Consider the following 26,991-nt stretch of genomic DNA (forward strand, 5'->3'; position numbering starts at 1 on the left):
TCAGTTTTTTCTGGTTCAGATGAGCGTTTTCTTTCTCTGTGTTTGTTTTTGTTTGTTGTCTTTTTTCATGTGTGTCTGTGGCTTTTCCTGTGCATATTTTTCCTCGTATATCGGACGTGTATCGTGTGCGCGCCTGCTCCTCTGTTTGTGTGTGTGGAAGTGAAAGAGCAGAGATAGTGTGCGAGGTGAGGTGGAGAGGTGGTGTGTGTCGTGTCACCGCGCTCCCCTCTGCCTTCATGTGGACTTGTTGGATTTGCAGCTGACTAACTTATCAGCCGGCCTTATTTTCCTCCCTAAGGGAGGCACTTAACATTCACAGGCTCTACCTTTCTGTAGCAGCCACAGATAGTTCTGAGCTGGTGGGGAGAGAGCTGCGTCCGTGTGTGTGTGTGTGTGTGTGTCTGTGAGTGTGTGTGTGTGTGTGTGTGTGTGTGTGTGTGTGTGTGTGTGTGTGTGTAAGAGAGAGAGAGAGAGAGAGAGGATCTGTTGGTTTGAATCTGCGTGTTTACATCTCACAGGTGTGTTTGTGTGTCCACCTGTGTGCAAGTCTTTTTCCATACGTGTGTGTCTGTGAGTGTGTGTGTTTGTGTTTGTGTGTATACGGCGGCCATCTCCCCGGCTCTTATTTGGTGCTTGGGCAGGTCCATTGAGCGATGGTCGGGCGTGCGAGTAATTGCTGATTTGGTTGGCCAGTCGATGACACAGAGAGAGAGAGAGAGAGAGAGAGATGCACTGTGAGTCCGAGCAGAGAAAAAAAAACACACATCACTGAGATACACCTGCCCTGACACACACACACACACACACACACACACCGCTCTCCCTCTCAGTCGACGCACATACTGTTCGTACAGGTCAATGTGCTCTACAGCGAACTGGCTACCAATGCTAACAGTTCCTGTCTATTCCACTTAGCATGAAAAGCTATTAAGATGTAGAAAAAATGACATTGAACTCTGAAATGGAAATAAATGTCAAGAATAGTCTGTAAATGAATCAGAGATTTTGACGAGAGATAAAAAAAGTTGAACTACCTGCTGGCTTTAGCTGCAGGGCCCAGTCTCAGTTACTGCTTCAGACCAGAACAGAGAGAGAAAAACGAATGACTCATGACGTTTCCTTCTGCGTTTGTATTGCTGACTTCAGCTGCACGACACTCAGACACATGAGAGGGAGGATGAGAGGAGGAGAGGATGAAGAGTGCTTTGAGGTGGAAAGACGAGTCAGGAGGAGAGGATTCCCTCTGAAATCATCTCTGAAGCTGATATTCTGCTAAACAACAAATTCTTCTAAACTTCTTTTTAGATGTTTTATGAGGTAGAAGAGTCATTTTGGTGGAGTGAAACACACATGACCGAATTATAGAAACGTATAGGAGTTGCAGAGACCTATGCAGCAGCAGGGAGGACGTTTGTTAGCCTGCACAGTTACAGCTGCAGGAATAACCTTATTTTATAACAAATCAAAATTCATTAATACTCTTTATGATGAAGTTTAGTCATTTTATTGCTTGAAAACTGAAATAGCGGGTCATACAGAGATGCACCGATACGTATTGCATCTGTGTAGAAAACCAACAAATCTAACAAATACATAAAAATTGCAATAAAAGGCGACATAATAAAGGATAAAATCCCCCCCACAATGAAAATTCAGTTATTATCTACTCTCCCTCGTGCCGATAAAAAAGTCAGGTGAGGTGTCGTCGTCCACAAAGTGTTTCTGGAGCTTGGCAGTGAAACAGCACTGCAGCATTCACCTAAACAACTGAAGTAGATCGAATAACAAAACTAAAATGGCTCCATACAGCTCCTCCGGCGTTCTCCAAGTCTCCAGTAGCTCTGAGATCCCAAACTGATCCCCAACTCTTGCACTTTATCTTAGCAGCTACAGTGAAGATTTAGGCTTTAAAACGGTGTCGATAACATACTTTAAAATCAACGGAGGATCTCAGAGCTTCTGGAGACTTGGATTACGCTGGATGAGCTGTACGGAGCAATTTTCTGTTTTGTTTCAAAACAAGTCTCCATCTACTTCAGTTGTTTAGGAGAATTCTGAAACGCTGTTTTGCTGTGAAGCTCCAGAAATGTTTTATGAGCTACGAAACTTCACCTGACTTTCCATCAGCATGAGGCTGAGTAGATAATGACTGAATTTTCATTTTTTGGGTGAACCTATCCTTTAACATCAGGGCGGTCATGACTCCATCAGCACGGTGTTAGAAGAAGTTTGGTGAAATGTGCAGCCGTTGCAGAATAAAACAGTCGGAGGTCGGGTGGAGGCTCTCGGACCGGTGTAGACGTCGTTTGCGAGCATGCTCGGTGATAACCACCTCCGTGTACCTGCTTGGTGTGATGCCAGGTGGGAAAATGCCATCTGTATGCCACACTCTCATCTCCCTGCCACAAAATTGATCCACTATGCCCTCTTTATCTGCTTACCGATTCACACCTATGTATGCACACACACAAAGCTGTGTCTTGGCTCCCTTCGAAGACCTGTGTGTGTGTGTGTGTGTGTTTGTGTGTGTGTGTGTGTGTGTGTGTTTTTTAAAGTGGACGCCCTCTCGCCATCTAAAAGGGATTTATGCATAGCCGGGTCCCAGAGTTTTTCCTGTTACGGTTTGATATGATAAGCTTTTTTATATGTTTAAAATCAATATGTAATCCTATGCAGGAGCTTATCCCTCTCCACACCCCCGACACACACAAACACACACACACAAACACACACACACACACTTCCCATTTGTAAATCTATTTGGGCTTTGTAACACATCGGGGCGGCGCGCCACAGACCCTGATTGATTAGGTGCACTATGGAATCCTATCACATGGGCGACTTTTGATGATGTCGCCAACTCTTTCAGGGTTGCTAGTTGACTGGAACCGCCGATAACAAGTAGCTTCGTTCCACGAGTTTGTTGACTCGAGTTTTGGGGGAATTTAGGGAAATGTATTTGTTTGCATTAAGCTTGTTTGTGCGGCTTTTTAGGCTCCTGCAAGATAAAGTAAGTGTGATTGTTCTCGTCACTGCGCAGACGATGTGACTTTGTGGAACAAGTGCCTCCTGTAGTGGAGCTAACGCGGTTTTATATGCTGGTTGTTGTCACATCTGGTGGAACAGGTGTTTTAAAATGTGCAGCTTTGTTTAGATTCATGCTTCAGGTGCTGGATCGTCGACTGTCCAATCTGCCTGTGTTTTAGAAAGTTAGAAGAATAAACTAACTTTTTAAAGAGCTGTCTGTCTCAGAGAAGTTTTCATATGAATCAGTTTGTGAGTGTTGATGATCAAAGCTGTTACATCAACAGTGGTTTTCTTGCTTTTGTAAGTGGTTGTCTGTTAGAGATGGGAGGATAAAAACACTATAATAAGTTGATAAGTCGATCGTAGTGGATTTTTATTATCAAGACAATTGTGAATTTCCTCACGAGTGACTTGAAGAAACTGTGAAGCTCGTTAACAAACAGTCGGATATTGATTTCCTGAAGAGGAACGGGCATCTTTCCAGTCTTTCCAAGATACTTAACCATGGCTGACAGCTCGGCCTGCCCGTAGGATTTCCCACAAAAACAGTGTTTTATATCGGACGTGTGGAAATATTACAGATTACAGAGATCATTTATCCTTTATTAATGCATGTAATGACTTATGATTAAATTATTGAAGATTGATTGTTTTTCATTAAAAGGGGTGTTTACTAAAACAACAAAATGTCAGGTAAAGTGATTCCAGTATGTTTTAGTGCATCATGTTGATGAAGATACTGAATTTTGACATTTATTTTTACTGCAAATAGTCGATATCTGTATCAGCCCGGACTAAAATCACATCGATCTATCCCGAGTTCATGTTGAGCTTTGGCTAAACTCCCAGTACTTCTTACTAGGATCAGTAGGTTTTGTTGACAATAAGGAAATTATAGAATATCACCTGACTTCTCCTTTAAATATTAACTGTTGACACAAAGAGAAGTTTAAACACTTTTGCTTAAGATAACGAAACGTTTGTGTTTGACTTTTCATCGTTTCCATGTGACGTGACAGAGAACCACTCTCCTCGTCACTGTCGAGATAATTTCTATTTATCCGCCATTTTTCCCGGCCTGTCGACTTCCTTCATCTCTGGTGACACTTTTTGTCTCTTGACTCCACTTGGACCTCGGCCAAAACCAGCTTTCGGAGGCCTTTTATACAAGAACAAGAGGCAGAGAGGACGCGAAAGAAAACAACAAAGACAAAATGAAGGAGAATAAGTTTATAGATCGTGTTCGTAAACGTCTGAACGTACACGAAGCTGCGGATCAGATCTCTCTGATGGTGCGTGAGACAGGAAGCGAGCGAGAGACGGATAGATGCCCGTCTCTCCTCGCTGTGAGAGAACGAAGCTTTGGACCAGTTTGCTCTCTTGAATAAATTTAGCGTCGCAGAGAGCGGGCGGGGAGGGGTTCATGGGGATTTGAACCAGCGCATTCTTGTGTGCCTTGTGCAGACTCACATGGTTACCGTTGGCGTGCACGGCGAGGGTTATCTGAATACGCACCCACCATGTGAGTTGTACACACTCGTCTAAGTCTTTAACCTCTCTCTCTCCCTCTCTCTCTCTCTGATGGGGGAGGCGGGGTTCATGTGGAGGGTGGTGGGGGGGTTGCTGAGTGGCTGCAGGGTGTTTTGTTTGTTCCTGGGTGTCTGGTTACCCAGCCTGCCCTGCTCTGGTGTTGCCTGGTCACGTCTCTCATCGGCTCTCTTTATTGTTTACCTTCCTAATGAGGGGGGCGGGACTCTGCGACATGTGATTGACAGCAGGAACACCCCCCCCTCCACCACCACCACCACCACCTCCACCAGGACTTTGGCTTTTTGGCTCTGAAGGAGAAGGAGGGCAGGATTTTTTTTTTTTTGACATACCTCTCTGTGTTTTTGTGGGAATTTTTTTTTCCCCCTCTCTCTTCCTGAACCCTCCTTCTGTGGGCCGGCCTTGTCGAGACAGAGGATTGTGGGAGTTATGGCAGATATGGAAACGCACATTCCTGCCTCACAATTATCTAAAGATGATGACTCACGCGATGAGTCATCTGTTTTTTTCTTTTTCTACACTTCGACACATTTTGTCTTGATTTCTCTGCTCCCTAAACCGCTGCTTGTTTTTAAAGATGAAACAAAAAAACATCAGTTCAGATGCAGGTTGGGACATTTGGCAGGTCTGAAGTGTTTGTCGACTCCCCCTCAGAAGCCAGAGGAGAGTAAATTTGCTTCCCTGAGAAAAAAAAAAAAAGAAGAAAGAAGGAGGGAGAGGAAGAGGAGAACGTAGAGAGCCAAATATTGGGACTGTGTTCATTTCGCTCTGTGGTCGACTTCAAAGGGACGAGCGGGGCCAATGAAGAGAGCGCAGACCTTTCAGGACAAACACACTGGGCCCAGCGTGACACACACACATGCACACACACATGTACACACTGCCTGACTGCCGCAATTTGACTCAATGAGAGGGGAGGTATTTATTTTTAATAAAGCCACACTTATTCTGGGACTGACATTTTACAACATCCCTTTTATTCTCGATCAATAGGCGGTTAAATATTGATAGAGGGGTGAAGTTGCCTACGCGCCACAGAAGTTGTGTTTTGAATCCTCTCTGGGACGGAGCAGATTTATTTTTTTTAAATACGAAACGATGGAGAAGGAGGGCGACACGCTCTCACACTGAGCTGAGGAGGAGCTTCAGATTTCCTGCCTGAGATGTTTCTGTATCTTGAACATCAGATCAGTTGGATTAAAGATGTTGCTCGCCTGCTTTTTGTGGCACTTATAAACAATAAAGTTGAAGCTTATTTCATCTAATGAATGTTTTTATGTAATTGTAAAAAAAAAAAAAAAAAAAGGAGCAGAAGTGACATCACTCTCTGAGCAGTCTTCAGGGTGAGGGGGTGAGGGAGGGAGGAGCGCTGCCCCGGTGTTGGGTGAATGTGGAGCCAAGGGCGCCAGGCGGATATTTGAGCCCCAGGGGGAGTGAGTGCTCTCCTGTGGGCATCCCCCCTCCTCCCCTCCAGGGAGAGGCTGAGGGGATTTGGATCGGGGTCCCACCTGGACCCTGTGGGGCCCTGTGGGGCCCCTTCCTGCAAAGACCCTGGAGAACTGAGCGATGGAGTCAGGGGATCACCTGTTTGTTTGTTTATGCAGCTGTTTGCGTGTGAGGTGACTTTTACATGTTTACATTTATTTAGATTTCGAATAATTAATCGCTAACGAGTGGAAACAAACAGAATTTCACTCTGTCGTTATCCAGAATAATTTTACTGAACTTTAATGTCAATAATTGAACCAAAACTTGAATCATTTTTCATCTTTTTTGGTAAAAATACAAATCTAGAATACTTTTTTTTTTTTTTGTCATATCACCCATCAAGACAAAACTTTGACTACAAACACATTCACCATTTTTACACCATTTCCTCTTAAACTCCAGGTTTTACAGTTAAGCTCTGAGTCTTTCTTGTCGTCTGTGTTTTCATAATTATGATTGATGTCTTTAAACGAGCAGCGTGCTCCTGTGGGAATGTGTTTCCTCACATATCTCTGTGTGCATCATGACGCTGCAGATTAACATGACAGTCTGTCAAGTGTGTTTGCTCAGGTCAACACAATTTCACTGTGCAAACACACACACACAACCTGACCTGAGTGTGTGTACACGTCATATCTACACACGCTTCAATACGTGCAACTGGTCCTGTGTCCATCTGTACAGAGTCCAGCAGGTTAAAAGAAGATGAACCAAACTGTCATGTTGAAGCTCTGTAGTCCTTCAATCAGACTCGGGTGGAGTCCAAAAGCAGTGTCATTAGAAATGTTTCCACTCCAGGAGGATCAGACTCTGTAGAAATCTTCATCTGTCTCATGAAGTTCCAGAACAAGATAATAAAGTTGTCCTCGTGGTACAAAGTGTCTCAAAGGTTTAGTCAGAACAGTTTGTCCTCAGTGTCTCCTGCTCTGACAGTTTGTTCCTCTGCTGTCGTTGCAGACTGGCAGAAGACGGAGGCCCAGAAGAGACGAGAGCAGCTGCTGCTGGATGAGCTGGTCATACTGGTCAACAAGCGAGACGCGCTGGTCAGGGACCTGGACGCCCAGGAGAAACAGTAAGTTCCCCTAAGAACGTCTAAAAACATGACTCAGCCTCAGTGTGGGAATATCCAGGCGTGTGTGGAGAGTCCGTAGACGTACTGAAATAATTGCATGTTACGTTGCGTCCCAGTCTTCCTGCATGCACACCTGCATGGGCAGGATCCCGTCCAGATTGGCGGCTCCGTGCGCCAACAGGGTGCCAGGCGGGTGAAAGGTCGGAGCCCGGCCCCTGGCGCTAGGCCACTCCACGGGCATCCGTCGTGGCAACTGTGTTACCTGTGTGTGTGTATATGTGTGTGTGTGTGTGTGTGTGTGTGTGTGTGTGTGTATACCTCCACCTCCTCCCCGCCTCCACCTCCCCAGACACATCTGACCTTTTGACCTTTGCCCTCCGCAGAGCCGAGGAGGAGGACGAGCACCTGGAGAGGACGCTGGAGCAGAACAAAGGAAAGATGGCGAAGAAAGAGGAGAAGTGTGTGCTTCAATGATTGTCATTTCAGAGAAAACACAACCAACAAATGTAGCCGATAAAAGAAATGTATCGTTATTATTACGGATATGATTATTATTATTATTTGATGGTGGCTTTCCTAAACGTTTCTATCATCCTGATGTGGTTGTTGTTCCGGTCAGATTACCCGCAGAGACTCGGCCCTGCGACGCCTTTGCACCAACTTTATACTGACTCAAACTGTCCCACTTATATACGATATTTTTTATTTTAACTCTCCTTCGCTTTACCAAGAACGGTACATGTATGTAATATAAATAAAAGAGTAGAGGCTCTGTCAGACGGTGTGATACTTTGCATGTAAAGATGCAGCAGCAGCACAGCCTTCTCTGAGGTTTGAGGTACAGCACAACTGGGTTTACTGGGAGGGATTTTTTTTTGTTTTGTTTTTTTCTTCATCACGCTGAGATGATGATGATGACGATGATGACGGGGTCGACGTGGACTTTTAAAAGGAAAAAAAAACGAGTCGTTATAATATCAGTCTTTTCAAGCTACTTCATTACTTGACTGTGTATCTTTGAATTATTTTAAAGTTTTTACTTGTAAAATATCTTAAAGGGGGAACGCATTACTGTTCATAAATCTTAACTTTTCCTATTGCTTTTTTTTATCGTCTTGGCTTGAAAGCAGTTTACCAAAAGAAAAGATGTTTAAGGAAAAAAAAAAAAAAAAAAAGGAAAATCTCATGTTGTATATTTTCATCACTGCTCTGACCAACAGCTTCCAAAATCCTCTTTTTGTTTTTGTTTTCTTTTGTCAGGATTCATGCAGTCAAAAACAAAAAAATATATATATTATTTATTGTCTTTTTAAGCTGCTTCTTGTAAGTGAACCTACCATCACATTTCATTTCATGTGCTTTTTTTTTTTTTTTTTTTTGCTCAACAAACTTTTTTGGTTTCTATTTATTGTATCTGAAGAAGAGAAATTATGCTTCCATCACTTAGAGCTCCAGATGTCCTTTTACGTGTTGAACATTTATTATCTGTTTATTTATTCCAGTGTCATAACCCAAGTCTTCAATAATAAAGTCCTTATGATTTCATACTCCACAGAAAGCAGCGTGTGGCGTGTTTTTGACCCTCTGGAAAAATCTTTCAAAGGTTTTTTTTAAAATGTGCCTTTATTTTCTAAAGATGGATTTTAATTTGTATTATTGCACAAACACCTGATCCAAAACACATCTCTGATTTTTTTTTTTCCCTGTTCCTTTTCTAAAACTTATTGAAATGCATGCACGCCCTCGGCTGCAGCGCTGCACATAAGTGGCCCCTATCACTGCATTCAGCAGCGAGCGGTGCGCGTTTAGCAATGCTTATTATTCTGCGCTGTGTTCAATTCCCCTGCGACTTGTGCGTGTTTATAAATTAAAATTGGCGTTTGAGGTTTTTTTTTTTTCTTTTTGGTTTTGTTTTGTTTGAGGTCGGTGCTGAGCAGGTTCCTCTGAGGAAGATTAGAGAAATCACTTTGTACCGAGCAGATGTTTTTTTTTTTTTTTTTTACTCCCTCTTCCTCTCTGGGCCGCTCCTGTGCGCGCTGGAGAGGCTCGGTCACCCCGGAACCAACGATGGAGAGAAGTCGGAAATGATCGATGTTAATTTTCAGATGTTGAAAAATTAAATTTCTGGTGTTTTTTTTTAGCTTTAACTTCTTCTGAATCCTCCTCGTGATATAAAGTATCTGTGGTTGAACCCTCCGCTCCATCCCTGCAGGCAGCCTCCCATCCCCGATTTAAGCAGGAAAATAGGTTGTGACAGCAGACGTCCTCCCTCGGCCTTTCTGATACTTTCAAATTAATTTGCCGATTCGTTTCTTCTCTGCTTGGGACCGACCGTACGCGCACATTACGCACTCCACGTCCCCCGAGGCGCTTTGTTTTAGTTTGTATTATAGCGCGTTTATCACGGCTCTCAGTAATCTGGAGAATAAAGCAGAAGAAGAGCCGGAGCGGTGAAGGACGTTTTTGCTCGGTGCCGGCAGAGCGCTGCATGTGGCTGTGTGTATATGAGAGTGTGTGTGTGAGAGAGAGTGAGCGTGTGTGTGCGCGCGTGTGTGTGTGTGTAACCTCAATAATTATTCACAACACCTGTCACTTCTTCATGGAGTTCAACTTTTCATATAAATGTGTTTAAATATTTTCTGTGTTTTTAATGTTCGTGCGTAAAACTCAACTTTTACGCACAAATTAAACTAAAAGTTTTGATGTTTCTTCTTCTTAACAGTTTAAAATTCATTAAAGTCTTAAATCAGTCCTGGTTTTGTGAAAAAAATCCTCCAAGGCCCAGAGAAATAAATCATTCCGGGTGATAAATGTATTATTTTAACATTTTTTCTGGATGTTTTGTAGATTAAAGAATTAATAAAAAGGCAGAAACAGCCTCGTCTTACCTCTGCAGCATCGCTCGGCTTTCTTTAAAGCTCCTGTTGAAGCAGAAGGAGTGAAAATCATTTGGAGTCAGTTTCCTATTTTTCAGTGAATAAGAGCGACGCGCTGCGTAAAAAGCGGCGGTGCCTCGGCGCTGCTGTGCAGCTGAGGATCCTTCAGCTGAATGGATTATCTCCTGAGCTTTGATGTCTCCTGGCCTCACCTCACAGGTGCTGAGCGCCGCTCGGCCCTCTGCATTCACTTCCTTTCCCCGCCGCCGTCCAAAAAACCCTGCACCTGAGGGAGCCCGGGTCTCTGCGTGCAGCGCCGGGGCTCCTACAAGCACTGTGTTTTATGCATCATCGTTTTAATAAGCACCGACAACATCCCCGCAGATCCCCGCTTCCAATCCTGCCGGCTGAAGGGACAAAACTTTTCCCCCTCCTCTCCTCTCCGCCTAATCCCAGGCTTTACCAGCTCAGCATTAAGAAAATTCAACTGCAATTTGGGATTAGACAAAATACTCTTATTACAAAAGGTTGGTGCAACTTGATAACTTGATACTTGTTCAGGGGTTTATCTCGGGGTCTTACTCACATCGAGAGAGGAGGGAAAAAAACAAGAAATGTCGGGGAAATGTCAGAATAACGCGAGTCTTTTGTGTTGTGAGGGCCATATTTGTTGAATGGCCTTTTTGCATAATTTAACGGGAGCCTGTGTGTGTGTGCAGAGGAGAGGAGGGGTGATGGTATTTCAGACCCTCCACGGGCCCTCTGACTGCTCGGACTTCAGATGTGGTGGAAATAAAACGGTGCGTAAAAGTGTTTGACCTCCAGGGAACACAAACCATCAGCTCACCTGAAACAAACGTCACCTCATGACGCATCTCCGCTTTTTACTTCAATCACATGTTTGACCATCAGTCTGATTTTGGCCTCTGTGCGTAAAAACCACGGATAGATTCATATTATGGTGCGTTCAGGTGCCCTTCTCCTCCCGTTTGTAATACGCAGCATCACTACAGGCCTCCACACAACCTCCAACATCACTTTGTTCCCCTTTTTTTTTTTTTTTTGCTCCGCCGACTATTGATGTCTAAGTTTCTCTGTCAAAGTGCTCTCGTGGATGACTTTTAAGTCCCATCGGCCTCCACTTTGATACTCCCCCTCCTCACACACACACATAAAAAAATGTAATTTCCATCCTGCAGCCTCTCTCTCCCTCTCTCTCTCTCTCTCTCTCTCCCTCTCTGAACATTAGCTCGCTTTCAGCTCAGGCCTCATTTACAGAAGTTTTTTTTTTTTTTTTGCACAGATCCACAAAGGATAGCCGAGCCGAGCCGAGCCGTGCTGAGCTGCATCTCCACGACCCTTTACTGACACCCGGGCCAGAAAAAAAAAAGAAAAGAGAATAGTTTGTTTTTGTGTGTGACGGGTTAAAAACACATTAAAAACATCGACACAAAGTGCAGGATTTGATTCAGTGACCGCAGATTTTTCTTCTTCTTCTCCTTCTGTGGATTCTTCTTTTTCCTCCGCAGTGAGTTTGAGGTCTATCCCTATTAAACTTTACGTCAACCATCCTCAAATGTAATTCTAAATGGGGATTAGACCTCATTAATATTCATGAGACTGGTGTGAGTGTGTGTGTGTGTGTGTGTGTGTGTGTGTGTGTGTGTGTGTGTGTGTGTGTGTGTGTGTGTGGAGAGAGAGAGAGCGAGAGAGAGAGAGAGAGGAGGGGGTGTATCACAATAAAAATCAAAATGGATGAATTTAACTTCTTTCTTCCGGTTTTATTTGTCACGTTCACTTTTTGTTAGAGGTGAAAAATGTGATCAAAGACGAATTATCACCAATATTGATTGATTGATTACAAACTAAAACACACAGGCTTTCCGGCCTTTTCAGGAGACGTGTTTGAAACTAAAATGCAGCTTTCTGAGAGACTAAAGACCCTTGGGAACATTTTAAACCCTCAAAAGAAGAATTTTCTTTCTTCTGCAACACTCAGAATCCTGATTTTGATTCAATTGAACAACTGGTTTGACGTTTTAGAGGAAACGAAAGGACGCTTTTACGCACAGCGCATTTCCAGGACGCACGAAAACTGTCAGATTTTAGTTAGAAGATAAGAATTGACTTCCAAAGATGCTACTTATTTTTCTTGTGAGCTGCATGCAAATATAAAATAATACAAATAATAATAATAATAATAAACTCTTCCTGTAAAATCGTCTAAATTCTTCCTTTTACGCACAGCAGACCTGACACTTCCTCCTGCAGGCCTGTGAAACATTCCCATCTTTCTACAAAAACCTCTTTGGTTCGTCCGGTCTCGGGACCAGGACCGAGAGGGGGAGGAGGGTGAGGAGGGTGAGTGAGGGGGGTAAGTAAGTGGGAGTGGGCTCTCCAGGCTGCCTCTGCGCGCCTATAGGCCGCCCTCTCCGTCCGTCAGCCCGGGGACGCGCGCCGATTGGGTGCGGGAGGCGGATCCGCAGGTGTCCTCCGCTCATAGAGGCGCAGGGCGGAGAGAAGGTGATCAATCTCCATCCGTCTCCATTAGAAATCACCTTAACACTCTGACAGACAACGACAAGCCCCCTGAAAGCAAATGAGTTTGATTTATTTGGCTGTAAAAACACCCGGAACCGCACCGAGGACGCGGTGACGCCCGTGTGCTGCTGATTACTGCGCGTTTCTCCGTGATGCCGCTCGGTTGTTTGTTTTTGAACAAGTCTGTCGCCGCCGCCGCTGTTTGAGTTTTGTGCCCTGCAGACTTCCTCCTACTGCTGGATAATTTTACTGCTGCTCGCCTCTTGTGGCCCGAGAGCTCGGGAGAAGGGAAGGAGACCAACAAGGTAACGTCTGCTCTGTTTTTCTCTCACTTATTTACTCCAGATTCTTCTAGTTTTGTGCGTAATTTTACTCCACGACAGAAAAAAAAAAAAAAACGCGAGCAGCTGAGAGTGTAGACGCGACAGAAAACTCACTTTTTAACCAGCTCACTTTAACATTTTCACGTTAAATTGTGACATGCGGCGCTGTGCGTGATTTCAATTTGCAGAGGGAGTGTTTTTTTTTTCTTCTTCTTTTTCTTTGCGGGTATATCAATTAATCCGCCCCGTGGAGGACTCGAGACTTGAACTGGATAAATTGAGTCAACTTCCTCCGGTGTAGATAATTTTCATATTTCTATTCCAGTTCACTCCTGCGAGTTTTCTTTTCGAGAGCAATTGGCCATTAAAACGTTTGAACCACTTAGTAGATAATTGGAGAGGCGTGTTTTGGTTTTTGTTAATTTATTTTGCTGATAAGAGCCCTTCTGAAACGCTCTCTCCCCGGAGGTCTAATCTAAATTCTAATTGAGTTCATTTGCACCGAAGATCTCGTCCTTTTCACTCCGGCCTGGCAGGCTGGAAATGCGGTTTTCTAACAAAAAAAAAAAAAAAGAAGAAGGAGGAAAAAAAGCCGCTGGAATACACGTTTGGTTGGTCCGGGGTTGGTTTTTGGTCAGTTAGGAAGCTCATTGTTAAAATAATCTCCCCTCTTCAGAGACACTAATTTAATTCACACGCTTTAAACCTCCAGGTGTATATATATTGTTTTCTCTTTAGTTTAGATATTTCTTCAGTGAGGAGCAAAATCAAACTTTAGGATCAGTTTACTAAGATCCATGAGAATTATCTGCGTTTTCTGCGTGTAAATTTAAGGTTAGTTAGTGAAATACATGAAAAGTCAAGTAGCTGTTTATTGTTGAGTTCATGGATTGAGATAAGCCAAATGTTATTTCAGAGAAACAAACTAAAAGTGTGTGATGCAGCCTTTATTTTTAGAGGCTACACTGATGTAAACATCACGGCAATGCATGGAAATTATAGCTACAGATTACAGAAAATATAATTCCACAATCCGTCTTTTAATCTGCTGAAAATGAGGAAGCAAAAGTCAAAATTGACGTTTTTTAAATGAAGTTTCGTTCCCTTCTTTTAAAGCTCTGCTGTAGAGAAGAAAACTGGCGATTTCCTGGAAAAATTAAAGCAAAACAAACGTGAATTTATCTGAATTGACTCCTCAGTTGTGTATTTTTAAAAATAACACTGTGGGTTTATTGAGTGGATGTTTCTTCTGCTGTGGATTCAGCTGGTTCCGAGCCGAGCTGAGGATCCACAGGAGGCTCGTTTTGGTCAAAACACACACAAAGTTTGACGGCCCGAAACAAACAGAATGAAGCTGTGATTTATTTACAAATTATCAAACCACATCCATAATCCATCTTTTACATATGTGTGTGTGTGTGTCAGTGCAGGCCTTCAAATACACACACACACACACACACACACACACACACACACACACACACACACATTTTTTCTCAGGAGGCTCCGAGTTTCAACTTATTCATTTTTCTTAATAATGAAATAACAAAAAATAATAATACTCCTGCGTTTTGTTCACTTAAATAAATATGAATCAGATTTCTTGGTCCGATCTGTAAAATGCTGCATTACATAATAGATGTCAGCACATGAGTTTGACTGAATTATTAATTGTTGTCTGAGATAAAAGTGTCTCTGATATAAAAACAAAAAGTAAGGTTCACATTTTCACTGCAAAAATGTAGATATCATTACAATAAAACACTGTAAATATTCAGCAGGGGTGACGTGAGAAAATAAACTATGAATCCATGAATCATTAACAGAAACAAACACATATAATCACGTGTTCACGCCTGAATAACATCAGTTCCAGTTAAAGTTGAGTCAGCCTTTAAATTTAAACAGTTTCTGGAGTTTATGCCTCTGCTGAGGTTTCAGCCGCTTGACTCCAGTATCCTCTCAGCAAAAAAAAAATACTGTGCGTCTCTGCTTCTGAATCATCAGTTTCTTCTCCACTTTATTCTTATTCTTACGTCCTGCTGCCTCTAAATAACCACAGCATGATCTCCTGGGAACTTATGTGACGATGCTTTAATTATTTCTTGGTGTTTTCCTGCAGTTTGGAAAAAGAAACCCAAGTAAATATTTCTGCTTTTGTGTCATTTCTTTTTACATTATTTAAGGAGACAATTTCTGAGCGCTTCTTTCTCCAAACTTGAATCAGAAAAGTTTGCTGTGTTTCTCGGGTGAACCCTCCCTGGTAGTCCTCTCCCCTTCTTCTCTTGTCACACGCTCACTGACGCTCTTTCCTCCTCCCGTCAGTTCTTTGGATCGGTCCCCTGCTCCGTCAAGCTGCAGCATCGGGGGAAACCGAACCACTGGCCTGAGCTAGGTGGAGCAGTGACCGCCTGTAGCATGATGTCCTACCTCAAACAGCCCCCCTACGGCGTCAACGGCCTGGGGCTGAGCGGCGCTGCCATGGACCTGCTGCACCCTTCAGTGGGATACCCAGGTACGAGACGCACACAGACACACGCGCGCACACACACCTTTTTAAAGATGGATGTTTGGAGGAGTAAACAGTGACGAAGGCCCCAAAAAACTGGAGTAAACTGCGCAAAACTTCTACTCAAAATGAGTTGGAGATATTTTAGTGTTTCACTTGATTTTTTTTTTAATTTGTGAATATTTTTGGTCACAAATAATAATGCGACACATTTCATTCCACTTTCATTCCACATGGATATCTGCACCAATATCCCCAAATCCCTTCTTATGTCGAGTTGTGTATTTATATATATAAAAAGACAATTAAGATGTTTTTTGGGGTAATAATATTATTTTTAAAAAGATAATTTGACGGATGATGTGTGCCACTAATTGGCATTTTAGGAGAAAGTAGTGTTAAACTACCTGACGGTAAGTTTTTATAATCTAAAAAGAAAATAAACGTTAAACAATATTTGTGTTAATGTAAAAAATAAATGCAGAAGTTGTTTATTTCTCCACGTTTGTAAATGAGGCACACGTCGGTACAAGAGTTTAGTGTTCATAAATAATAACAAATACTTTTCTTCGTTTGGATGATGGTAAAATAATTCAGCAAACGTTTTCCGTGTAAAGAAATCCCCTCAAAGATTTTGATTTTCCTCATCGATGTATAATAATCATTGTATTAATGATGTAAAGACTTTTTTTATTCACGCTGTTTTTCTTCTCCGCCGCAGCGACTCCCAGGAAGCAGCGGCGGGAGCGGACCACCTTCACCCGCTCTCAGCTCGACGTCCTGGAGTCTCTGTTCGCAAAGACCCGGTACCCGGACATCTTCATGCGGGAGGAGGTGGCGCTGAAGATCAACCTGCCGGAGTCCAGAGTCCAGGTGAGAGCCTCTGCTGCTGCGTTCAAATAAAACTGTGGACACGGACCTGCCTGGGCCAACGTTTAACTCGGTTTAACGAGGATAAAGGAGGCTACATTAATCAGGGGATGTAGGCTTATTATAAATGCAGACGTTAGATATTAATTATTAATAGATTATTATGACCTAATATAGGGCGACATGGTCCTAAAAGGCTGTAAATGTCTTCACAAAAAAATCAACGCTGGATTTTACCTGAGATTCCTGAACTCACCGGAAGCTGACGTCTTTACGTTGAGGTTAGCTTGTTTGTTGCCAAGTGACCAGTCCAAAAAAATAAGCGTAATTAATTCTCCTACTTTTTTTTTTTTTTTTAAGTGTTAGTTTAGTTATTTCTTTGCTTTATCACTCTTTTAAAACAGAAAATCGATTTTTCTTTTTAAAAAACGATTAAATATTAATTTCATCGAAATTGACCGGTGATGACGTCACTTATTTTTAAAACAACCGTTAATGTTAGCTAGCTAGCTAGCTGGCTGTTAATAACTGTCACAGCTAATATTGTCACACATCTGTAATAGTTTCAGTCATTTTATAGTATTTCATGCCGGTAAATATGATTTAAAAACTTTTTTTTTTTTCGTGTCATGTAGCCTGAGGATTATAAAAGTAACCTGAGAGCAAAATAAAGGTTTCAAAATGAGGCTAGTGGACACTTGCTAGCTCTATTGCTAATGATTTGGCCTGTTTTAAAGAGGATAATAATGAAACATGAGGGTCGAGGTGGTGAGATGATGACTGGAGTTAAAATTACACAGAATGGTAGGTTAATTAGTTACTGGGAAAGTAACTGTAACGTGTTACTAGATTACATCACACGTGAAGAGGGGCATCTGAATGGGGAAGGTTGCGTTCAAGTGTTGTGGTTATTTACATAATGGGGTTGGGAGGGTAACTTTTTAAAAATGTATTCCATTACAGTTACTAATTACCTGTTAAAAAATGTAGTCAGTGACGTAATCCAAATATCACAATATGAAAGTAATGTAACTTGATTACTTTCCTTTAGTTTTGGAGTACCTCAATACCAAACGTATGCAGATAAAGACAAGAGAAAATAAATATAAATATGACTTTTATTTAATCTTAATAACGAGTGTGTGTTCTGTAACAATACACACTCGAGATCAGAGTGATGTTGTGTGTGCACGTGATTACAGACCAGTGTATTGTTCTTTATTTAAAAATTATAATCCTGTTAATAATCCCCTTTTTTACTGAATGTAGCTGTAATCTAATTACAACTTTTTTCTCTAACTACCAGAATAGTTTAATTTCTTACATGTATAACAATAATAAATTTAATTTATATATAGCGAGTTTCATGATACTCAAAGACACTTTACATAATCACGTTCAGCACATTAATAAGAATAAATGGAAAAAGAAACATCAGTGATTTAAAAACAACAACGTCAGAGATTGAAAGCAGATCTGTGAAGATGGTTCTGATCGGTGATCTGAATGTGTTCAGGCCTGCTCGGCCTTCTTCTGGTTCACAACTTTATTTCATACAAACAAAACAGTTTGATGTAAATAAAACAACATTTCAGATAAATCCGTTGTATATTATGCAATTCAACCTCACTGCAGTCTGTAATTTGATCTGAAATATGGGATCTACAATGAAGAGCCAACAAATGCTCCACAAGCAACTACGATGTCGGACAAATACTACTCTTGAAAGGCATTAGGGGGAAAACCAAGGCAGGCCTCTCTCTCACACACACACACACACACTTTGAGTTATTCTCAGAATGTGTGTGTGAAACAAAATGCTCTACATGATCCTACCCTCTCGGTGCTCTAGAGTTACCCTACTGTGTGGTGAAACCCAATAGCCTGTTATCTTAGAGCCGTCTACCAGGTATGAAATTAGACCCCTGGCTGGTCCGAGCCAAGGGGCCGGGGTGGAAATGAACCTTGATAGCTAATAACCCCCAATTTTCCTCCATAATGTACTCCCAGCGTGGCCTGGGAGTATCTTTCCCCTATGAAACGCTGAGGTTGTTTGTGTGTACGGTTGCTAACTCCTGGCTGCTGTTCTGGGTTGTAGGTGTGGTTCAAGAACCGGAGGGCCAAGTGTCGCCAGCAGCAGCAGAGCGGCAGCAGTGCCAAAGCCCGGCCGCCCAAGAAGAAGTCTTCTCCGGCCCGGGAGAGCACCGGCTCCGAGAGCAGCGGCCAGTTCACGCCTCCCGCCGTCTCCAGCACGGGCTCGTCCTCGTCTTCATCCTCCTCCACCAATCACACAGGCCCGGCGGCGCTCAGCAGCACCTCTACCTCCATCAGCACCGTCTCCTCCATCTGGAGCCCGGCTATCTCCCCCGGAAATGCTCCCGCTCCAGCTGTAGCCCCTCTCCCCGAGCCCGGACCCCCTTCCAACGCCTCCTGTATGCAGCGTTCAATGTCAGGCTCCGCCGCCGCCGCCACCTCCTACCCCATGTCCTACAACCAGACGCCGGGCTACGGTCAGGGCTACCCCGCCCCGTCCAGCTCTTACTTCAGCGGCGTGGACTGCGGCTCCTACCTGGCCCCCATGCACTCCCACCACCACCCCCACCAGCTCAGCCCCATGACGGCCTCCTCCATGTCAGGCCACCCGCACCACCACATCAGCCAGTCGTCGGGCCACCACCACCATCACCACCACCACCAGGCGTACGGCGGCTCCAGCCTGGCCTTCAACTCCTCCGACTGCCTGGATTACAAAGAGCAGACTGCAGCCTCCTCGTGGAAGCTCAACTTTAACACCACAGACTGCTTGGACTACAAAGACCAGGCCTCCTGGAGGTTCCAAGTCTTGTGATCAGGCTTTCCCCCCGCCCCGCTCCCTCTTTCCCTTCCTGCTCGTCTGCTCTTTTATTTTCCAGATTAGCATATTGCTTGTTTTTAAAGACAAAAAGAGTTTATGAACCATTAAGACAACAAGATAGCAGCAGGAACGCTCAACAATCGGACTTTGTTTTTCCTCCCTCTCTCGTTCCTTCACGTCTTTTTAAAAATCTATAATAAAAAAAAAGAAGAAGAAGAGAAACAATCCCTCAAAGTCCTGTGAAGACATCAGGACACGTTCCTGATGACGACGAGTGGGTTTTTAAGACGCTCCTTCTTGGATGATCTTAAAGAAAAACCAAACTGTTTTTCCAAAACTACAACAACAACAAAAAAAAAAGTCATTTCAAACCAAACTCCTTTGACCACCAGCTCTCTGGCTCTCTGGATGGGAGGAATATTTTCCCCTTCTGGTGCACCGACAGGAACTCTCCTGCGAAGCGCCTCCTCTTTACCTCCAAACCCAATCAAATCCTGTATAGTTTTTATTTCTGAAAAATTTGTTATTTTAGGATGACAGAGATTTTTAGTCAGCTGCGTCGAGGAGCTGAAATATGTAAATATGTATTTGGGTCAGTTACAGTGACCATGTTTAGTTGGTGTTTTTTCCGAATTTGAAAAATTGTTTATTACCACTTTGGGAGTTAAAAAAAAGAAAAAAAGAAAAAAAAAAAAAGATGAAAAAAAACCTGTATGTAAATCTTTCCAAATATTCCAAAGAGAACAAATTGGCCATAAAGTTCAGCTTTTATAATCATTGTTTAAGAAAAAAAAAAAAAGATATGTTTTGGCAGGTTTGAAATGTCTTGGAGGACTAAATCTTAAAAAGAGAAAAAAACTACAGATGCAGGACTTCCGGACTTTCTGACTCCAGCCTCGACATTTTCAGAGCAGACCTCCTCCTCTTGGGCATTGTCGTGATTATTGGACATGTTTGAACCGCAGCACTTGGCTTGATTATTGGAGTCAGAGCATTTTTATTATTATTATTTTTATTTTTTATTTTTTTGGAGAGAGGAAACATTGTGGATTTATAGCTCCAAAAATGACAGTGAGATGTTGAATGTATCTTTAAGGCGACCACCCTTACATACATGTTCATCCAATAAAGATCCGTTAAGTCATATTTTAACTGTCTCCGCTTTGATTCCCAACAGCGAGTCAAAGTTTTCTTTTTGTAGATGCATGTTCACCAGCAAATTACAAACTCCAGATTCCTGTTTTCTCTCATTTGCATTAGTCATACTTTTATTCAAAAGCTTGTTGATTTTGTTTTTTGCTAATTATAACGGGGTAAATGCAAATTAGTGCATAATTAATACGAGGCGTGAACGCGTGTAGGCCCCGCATTTCCATTTTAGAGCGCAGCCGGTTTAATCCTCTCTGTCTCCCGTCTTTAAATTGAAACACTAACATCTCCCCCCTCGCTTTAGGGAGAACCGAGTGTCTTTTTTTTTTTTTTTTTTTTAAACTGCGGCGTTAAAAAGCCCTAAATATCGAGCCGGGAGACATTTGATCGAGGCGTAATTGAATGCAGCGCTGTAATGGCGTGATAATTACTCCTGCGCCCTGAGTTGGTTTCTCCAAAATAACCTGCAGGAATTTCACTGCCTCTGATGCGGTAATTACGTAGGTGGGGCCAGGTTAGGGGGTCAGATGTAAGTGCGTGTGTGCGTGTGTGTGTGTGTTATGCCTCAGAGCTTAAACGCATTATAAAGGAGGACAGGAGGAGGTGGGAGGGAGTGAAGAAGAAGAAATATCGCGTCAGTTCTCTGGCAAGGTTGTTTTGGACGAGCATGAAGGCCGCACTGAGAGCAGCGAAAAAACACATCTCATGCAAATTAATTGCCCCAATAAAGCAGCGTCCTTGTGCAGAGAAATTACCCCCCTGAAGAGCAGGTTGTGCGCACTTTCCTCGCCTCCTCCGCCTGTTGTTTTTAATTAAGACAAATACGAGCGGGTTTCAAATCATCTCCAGTGAGAGCAGAAGCAGAAATCGGACTTTGAGAGGCTTTTTTTTTTTTTTCCCCTGAGGGCCTTTTTTTAATGCAGCTCACGATTATTGACATTAAAAGTTAATCTGCTGAACTAATAGATTTTTTTTTTCAGTCTAAAACACTTTAAACATTCAGTGTTTTCACGCGAGATAAAAGAAAATCTCACATCTGAGAAGGAAAAACCAGAAAATATTTGGAGTTTAAGCTTGAAAAGTGACCAAAAATGTTTTTTTAAAACAGTTTCAGCTGTTTCAACATTTCTGCTCATAAAACTGATATTTCTACTATTTGTGTTTTTTACTGTTTAATCTCTGGCCTGCAGTTTTCCCTCTTCAGGCCCCTAGAACATTTAAATCACTTCGCTTTAAAATGCCAACAGCTCAGGATATAAATACAAAGTTTTGAGGTTTGATTGATTTTGTTTTAGTGCCACACGAGCCCAAATGTTCGCGCGTCACGAGTTGATCAATAATATCTGAAAGAGAAAGAAAAACGGAGCTCTGACAATTATTTTTCTCTGCTCCTTCTCCGATATTTGCTTTTTCCCACCTAGATATATTTTATCTCTCAAACGAAACTGTGAGAATGTAAAAATCTGATGCGTAAAATGTTGGATACCACCGTCGATAATCCCTCCCATCAGCCCGATCAGATTCTCATCCTGATCGATACACATTGTGGTCTCTCCCCGCCTGTTCAGAGCGTGTTTCAGCTGCAGTCAGCCGTGTGTTGTCTCTTTCTCTCTCTTTATGTAAATGAAGCTCGCAGCAGCTGAATAAATATCTGCCGACCAGGACATTAAACATGTTTGCGTCAAGACGCGCAAACAGCGCAGCGAGTGTCCACGAACAGCGGCGGATTTGTTCGGATTTGCATCAAACAAACATTTGCGACCAATCTTGTGGGATTGTTTAAGGAGTCTGCGAGAGAAAGAGAGAAAGAGAAGGAGCCACAGGTCTCACATGAGACAGCTGCTCACCTTCAAACGCACGGAAAAAGAAAAGAAGCGGCGAGAGGAGAGAGATCCGTTATTCAATGTTTCCTCTGAGGACGTGGAGCTCACTGAACAGCTGCAGACAAAATACAAAAAGTAAAAAAAACACAGGAATACTTTTATTTTCATCATGACTAATTTATGGTTTTGGAAAATATTTAGAATAAAAGAAAGTGTGAGTGAAAAAGAGGGAAAGTTTGGGGATATTATGGCCTCCAGTCCTGAGGACCTGAGTTACAGTGAAGATAAAATGTTTGAAAGTCAACTTTAGGAGTAGTTTGAGTAAAAGTCTTAAAGTATCTGATGTTAAATGAAATGTAGCTACTTAAGTATCAAAAGTACATTAAAAGTACAAATAAAAAATGTATATACAGCATTCATCTAATTATCAGAATCAGTTTTTGATTGCTGATAAAATAAATAATGTTAAAATGTGCAATGTGGCTCAGCTGCAGCACGTCGAGTACAAATACCTCACCTGTACTCAGTAAATGTACTCAGTTACATTCCATCCCTGTGGATTCACATTAAATCAACAAGGCTAAAATACCAAACCATATATTTCTTCTACACGCTGTGTTAGTGAGCTCTGATGGGAGAGAGGTGGCTGCTTTGTTTCCCAGCAGCAGGAAGAAAACTGCAAAGTCCAACATGATGATCTGCAGCTTGTTACATAAACTTCTGGGTTTGTTTACCAGCCGCAGCTGCAGGTAAACCTCGGTCACGTCTTGTCTGAAAAGAAGAAACTATCATGTGATGTGACCGACTGAGTTCGTTCTCGTGTCACTTTGCAGCGAACATCTTTTCAAGCCTGCGTCAGAATATTTAACAGTTTATTTGTTCTCACTCTCAGTTACTTCTGTTTCCTGCTGCAGCTGCTGCTTGTTTCATTTCTGGGGTAGAATTAAGACATTAGGACACAAAACCAGCTTAAAAACAACGGCACAAAAACAAAAATATGATGTGGCATATATAAATATCTAAATTAAGCGAAAGACTACCTTTGGATTCACATGGCTACAAAGAATAACATCAATGTTTAGGAAAGAAAACAACCAACTCAAATGCTTTCTTTAATATTGACAGTGCAGTAAAACACAAAATCAAACACACACATCAGCTTAATTTACTTTTCGGTGCTTCTTTTGAGCCCTACGGACGTATTAAATGTATGAAAACACACCTTGAATCAACAGGTACCATGAAATAATCTCTGGAACAAAATCCTGATGGATAAACCATCATGAAATAAATAATTATCAACCTTCAGAATAACATTATAAAAACAAGGACAGACGTAATGAACATATATTTTTCCTCACACCCACCACCCTTTCTGAACTTCCTTTTTAATCTATGGACTGAATATTCATCAGGAGTTTGTCGTCCAACATGTTGAGAACTAAAGTAGAAAAGTAAATATGTTGATGCCGACGTGTTTGGCCTCGTCTGAGCTGCGGTGACAAAATTCCTGGTTTAACTGAGAAATGTTTTCCGAGTGATTAAATTGATGATACAATCTCAGTTTATCTCTTTGTTTAACACACCTTGTTTTTAGGATCAAAATTCTTGGAGTGCTCGGAGAAGATTTGAGGTCGACACAGAGTTCAAGCAGCACGAGGACACAACGTTTTTAATGCAAAGTGACTCATAATCAAAAGTGAAAATCTTCTAATCTGAGCAGAAACTACATGAAATCAGCTCTTTCATCAGCCTTTTTGTTATTTCAAGGGTGGAAAAGACTTCAAAATGCTGTTAAAAAATACAAAATCTGCAAAGAAAATAACCGTGAAAGGGTTTCCCGTTCAAGGAAAGTCCGTCACGACTGACTTCTTAATAAAAAAAGCACGTTATTGGACCTGTTCATCACTTCAGCTCCTGTGTGTGTGTGATGAGTGTTGTTTTAACCCGAGCTGAGGGGTCTGACGCCTTCATACTCTGTTCAATAGGACGATCGATTGCACCACGTCGCCTGTTGTCAACTGTTGACCTTCTGGCCTCTCGCCTGAATGTGGGTGGACTGGAAACTGTTGACATTTTGTTCACACTTGTCCAGGAAGTGAACTGGAACCGAGCTGGACCGTTTTTGCATGAGTGGCTGCGATTCGTATCTAGGAAAGAGAGAGACAGAGACAGACGGAGAGATAAAGACGAGACAGAAACCGGACTGATCCTCCTTTATTATTTAAGTTTGTGAGGCCTCGATATGTCAAAGTGTGAGAAAGAGAGAGAGATGTGGAGGACCAGGAGATGCACTGATAGCCGCCTGCATGCAGGGACTGTTTTCTTGTCTTATATTTCTATGCAGGACTGGAAAAAAAAAAAAGCAAACACTTGTCTTTCATTGGCTGTTGACTGTCGCCAGACGTTGGCATCCTGGTGCGTTCATAGGCCGGTATGAGGAGTGAGAGGTGATACAGAGGAGGATTATATTTACCTGAGAGGTTAATCTGGGGTCAACTGTACACCAACATGGATGGAGTCCAGGTGAACGTCTCCGGTTTCTCTGCTTTGTCAGAAAAGGCGTTGATTTCTTCTCCCTTTAACACATGCAATCGGTTTTAATGTCCCCGTTTCCTGGTCTGCCATGTACAGATTCTTCCTAAAATGTCCCCAGTAAAAGCACCAACGACCTCTTGAATCCAACTCAAAGAAGGTGAGAGTACTGTTGGTTCCTCTGAGGGGGATTTCACAGTTGAGTCCAGGCGAACTGGACTGAAAGCAGCTTAGTCACCCCTCTGACACAAGGCACTGAGAGCATTCATGAAATTCCTGGTGGGTTTACATACTGCAGGTTTAAGTTGAGCAGAGGACACAGTGAGGACGACGCACCGTCTCTCTGTTGGGCCGAGCTTCTTCTGATTGAGTCCGCACAGTACGCTGACTTTTGAGGACCTTGGCTCATTGATCACCTGACCATGGGTTGGAAATGTGAAATAGACAGATATGATCATTGTGTTTGCCGGTGACCATACGTCTGCAATCGGAGCTGATTAACATTTCCCTAAACGTGAGACAATAGGAGCCTCTTGCAGTTTTGCTGCTGGATGGTTGGTTGGTTTCAACTTTTTGTCTGAACGTGACAAGACAGACATAAAATAGTGCCTTCAGTTACAGACAAGAGAGTTTGTAGAGGATTTGAGCAAAGTTAGCCGCAGAGCAAAATATGTTTTTGCTTCACTGTTTTGTAAATAACTAATTATACTGAAGGTTGAGGTTCAGTAGTATCAAAGAACAAGTCTGAAGGTTAAAGGGATAAAATAAAGTCTAGAGCTACGCTAGCTGCTCTGTGAGGCCGGTAAATGCAATCCTAAATGCTAACATTAGCATCTGACAGCGATTAATCAATTTGTTGATCAACATAGAACAAATCAACTATTCAAATCAATAAATCAGTCAATAAGTTATTTTCTAAGTCAAAAATCTCAACACTCTTGTTTCAAATGATCAACTGTGAGAATTTGCAGTAGTTAAGAATTGGCCACCTGTTGAATACATACTCTATACCAGATTGTAGCTCGGTTAGCCGTGTAGTTAGCGGTCCTTTTAGCTGACTTGATTAGCAATGTCCGCACTGAGAGCTCAAACCACTAGCACACAGGAGCCTTGGCCCGCTGGGACTAGTTGGTTAGCATGCTAGCTTCAGTAGATATCTCCTCAACACAACAGTGACGATTTCTTAACAGTCTGTTGATGATTTTAGTGAGTAAAATTCTACATATTGCACCTTTAACATCCTCGTATACATGTGATATTTTTGGGTTTAGGACTTTTCGTTTGTTTACATCACAGGGGACAATGTGATGGTCATTTTAGTCAGTTTACTGAAGTTATGTAAGCCAATTTATGATAATAATCATTATTTGCAGCCCTAATGTCAATGTTAAAATGCTTATATTCAGCTGGAACATTGTTTACATTGCTCAACATCTTATGTTAGCATGTTGGCGAGCTAACATTTGATAGTTAGCCTTAAAGGAGACCCAAGAAATGAAAATTCAGTCATTATCTACTCACCCACATGCTGATGTAAAGTCAGGTGAAGTTATAGTAGTATAGTCCATAAAACATTTCTGGAGCTTCACAACAAAACAGTGTTGCAGCATTCTCCTAAACAACTGAAGTAGCTGGGGACTTGTTTTAAAACTAACAAAAACAAAAAAACAAAACAGTCTCCTGAAGCCCTGATGTCCCATATTTACATGGAAACACGTTATTTACACCCTCAATGCACGGTCGAGATTTCAGCTGGAAAAAAAAAAGTGTAAATAACATCACAAAGTTCAGTTCTGGTTGATGGGAGTGTAAATAGTTCAGAAGGTATTTGGAGGAAAAGGTCAGCTAAGTCATTACAGTTCATCCCAAGGGGAACATGAACATCTGGACCCAGCTGTCGAAGCATTTCACTCAAAATCACACATGAACCTCATGGTGGCACTAGAGAAGAAGTCTTGAGATCGCCAAAATCTTGGGGGTGTATCCTCTGGGGAGCATGAACGTCCGTATAAAATTTCATGGAAATGTATCGAATAGTTGTCGAGATATTTCACTAGACACGACATGCTACAGAAAGTTGGGAAATCACCAAAATCTTAAGGATTCATCCTCTGGGGAGCGTGAATTGTTGTTGTAGTTGTTGAGATATTTCAGTCCGGACCAAAATGATGGACGTGGAAGCCGACATCCCAAAAAGACACGATGCTAGCATGATAAAAATAATACAAAGAGCAGAATACATACGTTTTTATCTTAATATTCTGGGTTATGCTATTTGCTAACATTGCACACTAAACAGAAGCATCCACCTGAAACACACAGATGGTTTTGGCGTCTATCCTCTGATGAGACACTGAACAAAATGATCAGAACTTC

At 42.3% G+C, this 26,991-nt stretch overlaps 2 protein-coding genes across 8 annotated transcripts in view; both read left to right on the plus strand.

The window, feature by feature from the left end:
• Positions 1–7,912, plus strand: part of ehbp1 (EH domain binding protein 1) — a 149,982-nt gene extending 142,070 nt beyond the window's left edge. For all 7 annotated transcript variants that reach the window (XM_084376010.1, XM_084376011.1, XM_084376014.1 and 4 more), the window contains 2 exons: positions 7,021–7,135; positions 7,519–7,912. In XM_084376010.1, the coding sequence (XP_084232136.1) occupies positions 7,021–7,135; positions 7,519–7,609 (206 nt within the window). In that variant the 3' untranslated portion in view covers positions 7,610–7,912. The remainder of the gene's footprint in view (positions 1–7,020; positions 7,136–7,518) is intronic.
• A 4,647-nt stretch (positions 7,913–12,559) lies between these two features.
• Positions 12,560–20,254, plus strand: otx1 (orthodenticle homeobox 1). Its single transcript, XM_084374891.1, has 4 exons — positions 12,560–12,857; positions 15,201–15,390; positions 16,106–16,257; positions 18,353–20,254. The coding sequence occupies exons 2-4, from the start codon at positions 15,294–15,296 to the stop codon at positions 19,100–19,102; spliced, it is 999 nt and encodes a 332-aa protein (XP_084231017.1). The 5' UTR covers positions 12,560–12,857; positions 15,201–15,293; the 3' UTR covers positions 19,103–20,254.
• Positions 20,255–26,991: the final 6,737 nt, after the last annotated feature.

This window comes from Pagrus pagrus (genome assembly GCF_965226575.1).
Source record: "Pagrus pagrus genome assembly, chromosome: 15".
NCBI classification, from domain to species: Eukaryota; Metazoa; Chordata; class Actinopteri; order Spariformes; family Sparidae; genus Pagrus; species Pagrus pagrus.

What these genes read in the sequence shown, in the direction of transcription:
- otx1 (XM_084374891.1), top strand. Translation starts at nt 15,294, where the DNA reads ATGATGTCCTACCTCAAACAGCCCCCCTACGGCGTCAACGGCCTGGGG. An exon ending in CCCTTCAGTGGGATACCCAG is followed by an intron (nt 15,391 to 16,105) that starts GTACGAGACGCA and finishes TCTCCGCCGCAG; the next exon opens with CGACTCCCAGGAAGCAGCGG. An exon ending in TGCCGGAGTCCAGAGTCCAG is followed by an intron (nt 16,258 to 18,352) that starts GTGAGAGCCTCT and finishes TCTGGGTTGTAG; the next exon opens with GTGTGGTTCAAGAACCGGAG.